This window comes from Opisthorchis viverrini (genome assembly GCF_000715545.1).
Source record: "Opisthorchis viverrini unplaced genomic scaffold opera_v5_125, whole genome shotgun sequence".
Classification (NCBI taxonomy): Eukaryota; Metazoa; Platyhelminthes; class Trematoda; order Opisthorchiida; family Opisthorchiidae; genus Opisthorchis; species Opisthorchis viverrini.
Window position 1 is genome coordinate 1105866 of NW_008751786.1, and position 10568 is coordinate 1116433.

At 45.8% G+C, this 10568-nt stretch overlaps 2 protein-coding genes across 2 annotated transcripts in view; one reads left to right on the forward strand and one right to left on the reverse strand.

Annotated features, from left to right (window-relative positions):
* The window catches only part of T265_06343 (hypothetical protein), a gene marked incomplete at both ends in the record, with an annotated part of 118735 nt that overhangs the window by 96589 nt on the left and 11578 nt on the right, over nucleotides 1–10568 (forward strand). Inside the window, 4 exons of the mRNA XM_009171576.1 lie at nucleotides 1514–1878; nucleotides 4055–4278; nucleotides 8564–8768; nucleotides 10003–10045. Coding sequence (XP_009169840.1) covers nucleotides 1514–1878; nucleotides 4055–4278; nucleotides 8564–8768; nucleotides 10003–10045 — 837 coding nt within the window. The remainder of the gene's footprint in view (nucleotides 1–1513; nucleotides 1879–4054; nucleotides 4279–8563; nucleotides 8769–10002; nucleotides 10046–10568) is intronic.
* T265_06342 (hypothetical protein) lies at nucleotides 4976–10206 on the reverse strand (the record flags this gene model as incomplete). Its single annotated transcript, XM_009171575.1, has 4 exons — nucleotides 4976–5108; nucleotides 5156–5288; nucleotides 9254–9376; nucleotides 10167–10206. 4 exons carry the CDS (start codon nucleotides 10204–10206, stop codon nucleotides 4976–4978), a joined length of 429 nt encoding a protein of 142 aa, XP_009169839.1.

Consider the following 10568-nt stretch of genomic DNA (forward strand, 5'->3'; position numbering starts at 1 on the left):
CGGCAGGCAATTTCGTTACGACCTGAGTCAAGCTGATCTCCCTGTGGCTACCACAATCACTACGAGCCCGTTTTTGGAAATGGGCTCACCAACTCCTCGAGTCAGTGTTTCACAAACCACCATAAAGTGAAGGACCACAAGTGACACCGGCAATTTCGTTACGACCTGAGTCAAGCTGATCTCCCTGTGGCTACCACAATCACTACGAGCCCGTTTTTGGAAATGGGCACTGTCACCAACTCTCCTCAATTGTCTGCCGCAGCTTCCTTACCCAAAATTCAAGCAAACAGATCAGACACGCGCTGACTGGGGACTTCAGCCTTATCTCTGGACAGTGCGAGTGGGAGGTCATATGAACCAGAAGCTCGGTGGTGCTTTGGAGAACATATGCAGTCGTACACTTCCGAAGACATAAGGGGTTCCACTTTCACCGTCCAGGGCTCTAAGTCAACTGTCGGCTCCCAATGAATACCAGCTGCCGGAGGCGAGATGGCTCAGCGGTTGGAGTGCGAATTCATTGACCGGAACTTCTGTGGTTCGAACCCGACCTCTGCCTATCGACTTCCCCTGTGTAGGCTTTGGCACCCGACAGCATCCCACTCCTCGTGCTTCCTTCTGGTAGCATGGTAGTGAGGCACCAAAAGGGTTCTACAGCTGGACGATTTTTTTAGCTGGTGGATAAGTGGAATAGATAACGTTTATGCTGTGATCATCATCATTGAAGGCAACACCAGAGGAGACCATTAGTGCCTTAACTCATCTGAACAAGGCACCATAATAGAGAGGTGAAAAATAGAACGGGAGGCGGACCTAGGTTTATTTTAATACAAACACCCTAGGTGCGAACACCAGCACATGGTCAGACAATCGGGGTGGTTCAGTGGTTTGGGATTGCATTTAGTGACCGGATGGTTTGTGGTTCAAACCCAGCGTCTGCATCTCGACTTTCCCTGTCTAGGCTTGGGCAACCTGGCAGTGTTCTAGCCCTCGTGCATCCTTCGGTTGGCATGGCACCCAGGCTGAACGATTATCTCTTATTGTTATTTTTAATAATATCGAAATGGTGCAATAGTTAGGGCGTGGACTTACTCACCGGAAGGCCCGTGGTTCGCACCCAACTCCGACATCTTGACCTCTCCTGTCCTGGCAGTATCTCAGCCCTCGTACTTCCTTCGGATAGCCTAGAGGCTTGGTATCGAAAGTGCATTACAGCTGAAGATTGTTATTCGATTTCGCCTGCAGTTGCCCAGTCGGATTCTCGACTCCAAATGGAGAGCTTTGGATGGTGGACTTGGTTTCGGAAATGCGCGAATTTATTTCCTTCCTGTAGTGTCGCCGTCCTGCTGATCCCGACGAGTATCTACCCTGTTTAAGGATGGAGGTACCCCCCCACGCATTATTTGTCTAAATTATTTGCCAATATTCGGATGAAGGAGATCGCCCCAACCTTTCCACTCTTATTTATGTTGACTTGCCTGTTTTCTGCCTTTTCTAATTACGGTCTTTCTTGCAGAATGAAGCAATGGATGATCGTCCTTTGAAAGGCGGTGGTGCTTACAACATTGATTGGGATGCAGCTAATGAAATGGCTGACCCGTTCGGCAAGGAATTCCCAACAGCTCCAACCAAAGCCCCCGTGAAAGTGGATTCGAAAGGGGACTGTCCGACGGATTCTCCAAATGCTGTGATTCGAAGTCCAGCTAAGTCTGGTTTCAAACCAGCTACCCCAGTGCGCACCAGCAGTGTCCCTAAACCACCTTCCGATCAGTCTTCTCCAATGCAGAATGGCACCGGACCGGAGGCCAATTCCACTGGGAATTCCAGTGCTCAGAATGGTTTCTCACATGAGGGGGAAGATTTGACGTCCAAGCCCAGTGAGTGACAATTATGTGGTTTCTTCCCTTGTCTTAAACCGATTTGGCTTAATTTGTTCTCTCCAGTATTGAAAGAATCATGTCCAGAATACCTATTTACAGCTGTCTTATCCCAACTATTCGGGAAGCGCTCCTTACTTGTTGACTTTGGCAAATGAAATCAAGTCTTCCAATCATATGATTCTTTTGATGAACAGTTTTGCAATTTTCGGGAGGCATGGTGAGTCCATGCAGAAGATTTCCAGAGGATAGGAGCTGATCCATGCTGATACTCTTCGTATTTTCCAGGAACTCACAGCCTACGTTCTGTGATGTGGTTACGTCATGCCTAAGTAGATTTGGTTCTTTACGAATAAAACGTAAAAATCCCTGAGTGGCGCATTCCTGTCGAGTCAGAATCCCACCCTTTTGAGGTTAGCCTAGATGAATGTGGATACTATGCAGAGGCTGGGGTGACTCAGAGTTTATTACGTGTGCTCATGGTTCAGGATTTCCCCTGGATGATCTGGTATTATCTAGACCTGCATGCGTTCGATGACTGTATAGCAACTGCACTGGGAATGGGTGGCCGAAAACGAATTAAAGCTTGAAACTCGCTCACTCTGTTACTGAACAGACTAACTCAGCTGCTCAACAGGACATAAAAACCGTGGTTGGTTATCGGATTATTGCGAATTTTCGAGGAATTGTAATGCGCTCAGCCGTTAAAACCATCACTGCATAGGGAAGCCCAACAATACTACCGTGATTAGGTTTATAAACGGTGACCAAAGTCATGTGGTGTGGGAGAACTGTATGGCTATTGAATTTGTGGCAAAGGTTGGAACCGATTGGTGGGTATCTAGTTGGTGGCGTTTGGGGGCGGTTATGTAGATAATCTACATGGGCTTCAAAGCTTATGTCGAACGGCTTGAGTGTGGGCTCGCTACTAGATCGATGGTTCTACCGTGCCTTTCGGCCCGATTCAGAAGGCAAGTTAGTCGGTTGCTGGTGATGAGTGAGCAGTTTGAGTGATTAGTTAACCTATTTCGCATCCGCGGCAGCTGAATACATTTCCGGTATGGCAGTATTCCGTGCGTCATTCGTTCCATCATAACGAATTCGTCATCTAGTTTTAATTACTGCTGCTGCGTCCAGTAAGTTAGCAGAAACGAGAAACAAATGCACATAGCTAGACTGCGTAATTTGATACCAGCATTTCCAAGATGTATCACACTTTTTTGTCTTCATTAGGCTAGTATGTTCATTCTTTCATTGTGAACCTGAGGTCGCCATACCTTTTAGTTCTTGCTTATGTTATAGGCGGACGGTTAACACTGACTGTGGCAGCAGACATAGGTTGGAAGTGATTGGCTTACGCACAGCGTGATACAGTTCCATTGGCTGCACTAGTCAAGGTCATTGTGGTAGATTCGGGCCTGTTCACTCTCATTTGAGGTTGCGACCATCACCTATAGACATAATTGTCCGTTTTGCTGCATCTTAGTTCGTTCATGTTTCCCACACACGATTTATCGCCAAGTGAGTTGTGATCCAATCACTCGTATTCGCCCCCCATTTGACATCCAGTCTAACCGATCCCTTTTCTACTTTAGCCCCGAATTCAGCTCCTTCACCGGAAGAACTAGCCGAAGTGAGTTTTCACAGACACACTATTCAAATGGTATCATACCCACCTTGTCACCCTAGTATTTTTATTGGATAGTGTCCTAATAAATTGCTTCATTTGTACGTCATATGTCCGTTTTTTGTGACTTGTTGGAGGTCGTTCTGTGGATCTTGAGAAGTCGAGCTTACTTGCGTTTTATGAATTTCCGGCGCACATGTAGGAGCTGTCGGTTTCCATAAGACAGAGTCTCTGCACAATTGCCGGTTTGTAGCACACATCTTCTCATTGTAGGAATCGAAAACTAAGAGATATTTTGGCACCTTAATTGAATGGAGATGGATCGAGATGGACCAAGTGGTTAGAGCGCGAATTTGCTGACCGGAAGGTCCGTGGTTCGAACCCGACCTCCGCCCTGTCTAGGCTTGGACAACCTGGCAGTATCCCAGTCCTCGTGCCTCCTTCGTGTGGCATGGCAGCTAGGCACCGAAAGGGTGCTACAGCTGAACGCCGTAGGTTGGAGTTGAGGCCCCAACAGACGGCACATCAAGACGCTAAACAAGTTGAATCACAGGTTTACGGACACAGAGATGATGTCTCACCAAGTCCTCCATCTACCTTTATCCCATCTGATCAAAGGACCCCCTACCCTTAGACTACCTCTTATTCAGAGCAGTCCAAAACAAGAGTTTGTCGTTCATCTGTTCATCATCCCTGGATTGGACACTGCAGTATCCGGGCGAAATATATCTTTTTGGCCATATGCCATCATCTTGCCATCGGTCGTGAATGGTGATGGTAGGTTAACAATGTATGACTGAGGTGGTCAAAAACAGTCGCACCAGAGTTCTTAACAGTAGTTCTTAGACAGTAAAACGAACGTGGACAAAAAAGCCCTTCCAGCTTTAGTTCAGGCGAGGAAGATTGTAGCTTCTGACATGTAGACTAAGTCAATCTTTGTATGACCACAGGTAGTGTGAAGACGACTGGTTTTCTTGGCATCCGCTACTAGCTGACGTCTCATGGGAACACTTGAACTGGAGATGGCAGGACAGTAAATTCTCTTTATTGTCGCTGGTGTTTGACGTCGAAAGTTGATTCCAATGATAGTTTTGTTAGTCGGTAGTTAATTCCTGGGCTTAACTATCTATGTCATCCACCCACCCATAAACACATGATAGGCAAAGTGGTCAGATTCATAGGGTGCATGGTTTCCAGTGGATGTCCTAAGACTTTCCGTGTTGACTATGTGAAAAACGGACCTATTTCTATTTCAAACTTCAAAACACATGTTTAGTGCTCTACTTGCCTCTGTTTCACCTGATCCTTTTGCTGGCCCGTCGTCTATGAATATTGAAACGGGCATCCTATGTCGTCCCTTTCGAAATGGAGGAGTCTGAGCCCGAATCATTATCTCCCCCTCCATCTGTGAATACTTTGTTCGGGGTGATTTAACGCCTGTTTCCCTTGTGTCTTTGCTGTGCATTGTTTATCCTCACCATACTGTAATAAACTCTCCAACTTTCTCTCTTCCACAGGCTTTGGAGCAAGCTGGTAAGTTGAGACTGTTGTGTTCAATTTCGCATCTTCTTATCAGTTTGATTTTCTTCGATTCGGGTAACTTGTTTCTCAGGGGGCGAGATGGACCAAGTGGTTAGAGCACGAATTTACTGACCGGAAGGTCCGTGGTTCGAACTCGACTTCTGCTTCCCGACTTCCCCTGTCTAGGCTTGGGGAACCTGGCAGTATCCTAGCCCTCGTGCCTCCTTCGTGTGGCATGGCAGCTAGGCACCGAAAGGGTGCTACAGCTGAACGATTATTATTATAATTAGGGAGCTATTCATCTCAGACGGGACCTCTGGGTGCTATGCAATTAGTTGTGTGCGTTGTTAGGAAGGCAACTGTTATAATTTTCTCCTACCGCAGGCGATCAATCAAAATAATCCATATGGATACTCTGCTTTTATTACTAATCGGCCCTAATTTGTCCAGTTTCTGGCCATTTGTTTAAGTGTATAATTAACGGCTCGGCACAGCATCACTTGGTTCGATGGAGTAGCCACCCCAGATCAGTTTTTGACTGCTGATGAGGTGAATGAAGAAACCAGTGCACGCACAGTGTCACGACATACTTCAAAATTTCCTTGAACAGATGAAATAACTTACCCAACCACTGGCCACAAACTAGTTCAGTTGAATGTGACATACCGACACTGAACTCCTGTTACTTCCTCTACAGACTGCACTTCGTCTCCGGTGGTGTAAGCGACCTGTTTTCCCGCTTCCCCACATGAGAGCTTCGTTGCCGGTAGTCTCGTACAACCACTTGGTTGTTCATTTCCGGTGCCGGTACCCAGCCATACCATTTACTGATAGAAGCCATTTTATTGCGTAGTTGAACAACGTGACTGCACACGATCGATAACTTGCTTTGACCTCAATCTTTGCTCACCTTATCACAGTTATGAGGAAGATTGAAGCATGTGCTAACTTTCCAGTCGACGCACTTTCACCGGTCGTTGTAAAATTTGTCAGTTATAAAAAGCCCGATCTGTTTCGAGACGTCCGGGTGTTTTTCTTAATTTGTTCTGACAGAAAGGTACGAACGTCGTTGTACAACTTGAAGACGTTAGATACCCCACTGGGCGGTTTGTTTTGTATCTAGGTATATAGGATTTTCTGTTCTCGACATTGTCGATAACGATACACCAACGGCAAATATTTGTCATACAACTATAGGGAATTGAAAGAAAAGAAAAGGTTTGTGTCTTGATTCAGATAGATTTTTGACTGGAGGTAGACCGATCATTGATGAATTCACGCTCTCAAGTAGGACGCAAAATGAGCGTATTCGAAAACCTTCCACGAATCGGGAAGCAAATATCTCTGGCAAAACTCACCTGATGCAATCTCAGCTAATAGCGATTGAAAAACTCTAGCTGAACAGTCTAACAAGGATGTGGACATCGGTCGCATGCAGCTGTCGTGCCTCTGTCTGGTGCAGCTTTGATAAATCATTCATTATGCACCCAAATTATTGGGATTTATGTTGGGCTATTCATGTTTTCTCTGATTCGAACGGAAAAAGTTGACTGAAAGATGGCTGCCTTACGCTGTTCCGGTTCCCAGTAGAACCAAAATTGAACGTCTTAGTCAAGAACGGTTTTCAAGTGATGCCGTCTACTTGGCGATATCGGGTGCATAAATGCGATTGTTGTCTACTGGGGTCTACCGGCGGTTTTGGTTTATTCGGAATGCGATACTCACATTCCCTACACAATCCTTGTCAATGGTGCCACAGGGTGTCTGATCCTTCTTGATGAAACAGACTACTCGCAAGGTTTCTGAAAGCTTTCGAGAAATACACTCATTTGCAAATCAATTTGATTTTTACGGGAGACTCAATTGAATATCTCGTTTATGATGTCCTCCAGCGGAATGTGCTGCACACAGGCCGCCTCATGATTCAGTTGGCACGATATTCGAGATCATAAGGTTGACGGAAACTCGGGGACTATGCCTACCTGATGAGCCCCAAGAAGGGTGAAACCGGTCGTGGGCTGTCGTTTCTGAAAGCTGTTTTACAGCCCATGACCGTTTCGTCCTCTTTGAAGCTCATCAGGTGGACGCAGCCCCCCGGGTTTCCCTCAGGTCTGTTCGAACACCTGAATAATGCCGAACCCAAGAAGTTCGAAGTAACGGAGGGTCGTCTGAATTCGATGCAGCATAGCATCTGACTTCAGAATTGGCACTGAGCCGTTCGCCAGTTTGGCTATTTCGTCATCAGTGGGATTCAAACTAGCGTATCACTGGCAAACAACTCGGTCCATCTAGTATATATTCGACGGTTTTGGCGAATATTTGTATCTAAGTGTAGTCTATGAATTCAAGTAAGATAGTTCATCTAGCTTTCGGGAAGAAGACGCAAGCTGGTGGGTATTGTAGGATAAAAATGAAATGAAACCGGCGTTGTGCTTATCACTGTTCCAACCACCAAAAAACTAGTTGCAATATTGATCTACCTAATGTGGGCTGTCTTTTAGGTATAGCTTTGGACAGAAAATGAGTTCCCTCAATACGCAGACGTGACCAAACAACATCATCAATGTTACGAGTAATTTAATCTTGAAAGCAATCATCATCATCATCATCAAAGACAGCAACATGAGTGTTGCCACGGATGCTTCACTGCCGTTGCAGCAATATTCAGGCTCTGTTCCATCCCTCCTGCTGCCTGAGTAAGGAAGCCTCATTTACACTACTTTGTGTCACCGTAAGCAATGGGAAACAACTCAGTTACTTCATTCGTTTGGTCTATTGATAACGACAGCTGTCACTCGACGTGATGTTTCTAATGACATCAGTGGTTCACCGGCCTACAGTTCTACAGTCCTTATTGAACATACACGGATCAGTTATTGTTCTCGGAGTATTGGCTCGCCTGCGGTCCTGTGATAAGCGAACCTCTCACTCCAAAAATCTTTTTCAGAGGGGTCATATCTAGTATACTGGCTTCGACGACCTACTTGCATGAATCAAACGTGAGCACGATGCACTATATCTATACCATCTTTGCTCCTTTGAGAATTCTAGACTCATTCTCCAACAGTGTTCTTTTAATATGGTATCAACTTTTCACAAGTTGCAAAGTGACATGAGGGAGCATCTTTACTACCCTCACAGTTTCTGTGATACCACGGCTTGTCAGCCTGATCACCGTTTTTGATAGAACTGTTTGTGCAGACATTCATTCACGCGTTGGGTTTCTGCTGAAATTTGCTGTCTGACACTATGGCAACTGTAAGCTAACCCAGCAGTTCTACACGCCTAACTTGATGGCGCGTTCTTGCGGTCGAGGTCAGTCACGATGTTGGGTTTCTGCTGAATCGACAAACTGATGCGTTCGTGACAGATTCATGTAACCTTATTCCCATAGTTCTTGTGTCCCAGAGATGGGAAAAAACGTGCTATGGCTCGGGGGTCAGTGCGTTCAGAGGAACCGAGCTAGTGAGTTGATTCAGGTGACAAATTCTTTCAAGGATAATCGATTTAGCGTGTGTTTGTTTGGTATGAGATGTAACAGGCGCTTACCAAGCGCAGAAGCTCATGTTTTTAGAAAGTTTTTCTCCACTGGTATTTCTGTTATCGTCTGTTTCGTCCACCCCGAGAAGCCCACCGTCCAAATGTTCTACTACCTTCCTGTTTCCAGCATTATCAGGAAACACGGCCCCCATCAATCCGGATTGGCGTGATGCAACCCACGTATCCGAACCCTCAGATACTTCTTAGTAAGTGGACTTGTTTTCTCTGGATTCGTAAGAAAATCGTTCACTCTCACCGACGCAAGTTTTCGCGGTTGTGATCATAGTCGAGCAGGTCATATCGCAAATATCGGTTGATATCGAATGTCAAAATGACTATTCGTTTGGACTAGAAGGAAGTGCGAAAGGTGCTTTCCGCATTGAAATCACACGGGGAACCCTGATCAACGGGAAGGCTGTCAAACAGCTTCAGTGTGGCATTAGAGACTTTTTAACTTCGTTAAATTAGAATTTGTGTGTATCACGTGATCTTCCAATTGTTGTTCAGCATTGATTATCATCCCAAGTGATATCAAATCACCATTTTGGTTTCATCCGTGTGCGTGTTCCCCCCATGCTGTAGTTATGTTAGATCATTGTGCACTCTGCCAAGATCAGCTGTTGAAACAGGATACCAGCTTTAGTGAGCTACATTCAATTGCAAACCGATTTGGTTTTGATGGGAGACTCACCTGGAACCCAGTTGAATCTCTCGTTTATGATGTTTTTAAGCAACTGAACGTGATGCACCAAGCCGCGTCGTGTTTCAGTTGGTACGCTATTCGAGATATCGCGTAATGTCGAGACGTGATACGCTATTCAAGTAGTTTTCAGCAACCTTCTGAATAGTATATTACGCCTACATAAGATAACAGCCTCTTAAGCATCTTTGTGACGACGAATCTACATGAACGTATTCATCGGTTTCCTCATTCTGACTGTTACCTGATAGACTCAAATTCTGTTGCTCTTTGTTGGTTTGAATTTGTCCTTGGGGCCATAAACTAACCAGTTGGTTTCACGCAGCACTATACAGAAACCAACGGATCGTCATGTGAGCTAATGAGCGTGGTTTTTATCACGCTACGGACAGGCTGGAAGATATTCGTGAAAATTAACGGAGCTCACAAGCTTCCTTCAGTCATCACTGAGGAGCACTGTGAAACATCGATTTGTACTTGAAGTTTCACTGGAATCGTTCTGGAAACCACGCTCCGTTCTAGGTCACCGGGACTCCTCTGGCTGGATTCGGTTGCCAGTTCAACTCACTCCTGATTCTTGTGAACAGATTTGGGTCAGCTTAGGTTTTACCCCGACACACATTGTCTCACCCTTTTATTTCACCGATGGCCTCAATTTTGAATGACCACTGTCGTTTCTAACGGAACGTCTATTTCGGTGCCAAACTTCTGAGGAATCTGACTTTTCACTTCTTCCACAGTACCCAGCCAACCCCTGGTGACCAGGCCGTTCATCCGAACCAGGTACGATTCGATCATGTTTTGATGTTTATTTTCTGATTTAAAATCTCACCGTCTCTTTGGTCCGCGCATATTCAAACAACCTCGCCCCATTGCTCGTTAGATCCTGCTTTCCGAAGCTTACTTGGCTCGTCCCGTGTATCCACGGGAGAAACAAATTTCATGTTGGAACAGCCGCTCATTAACCGTTTTAGTGACACCTTCGGGACAATCCCACTGCATGTCACTCTCCTACTTGGGTTGCCTGCAGGACTTGCGGGAATAAGGTGGTAACAGCCTGACAAATCACACCCCCCCTATGTGTACTCTGAGCGTGGGTGCGTGCCATATGTGTCTGTTCATTGAACCCACAGTGTTCCAGTGGCTGAGGGTATATATATATATATATATATATATATATATGTATAGTAGGATATCGTTCGGCTGCAACACTCTTCCGGTGCCTAGCTGCCATGCCACCCGAAGGAAGCAGGAGGGCTGGGATACTACCAGGTTACCCAAGCCTAGACAGGGGAAGTCGAGAGGC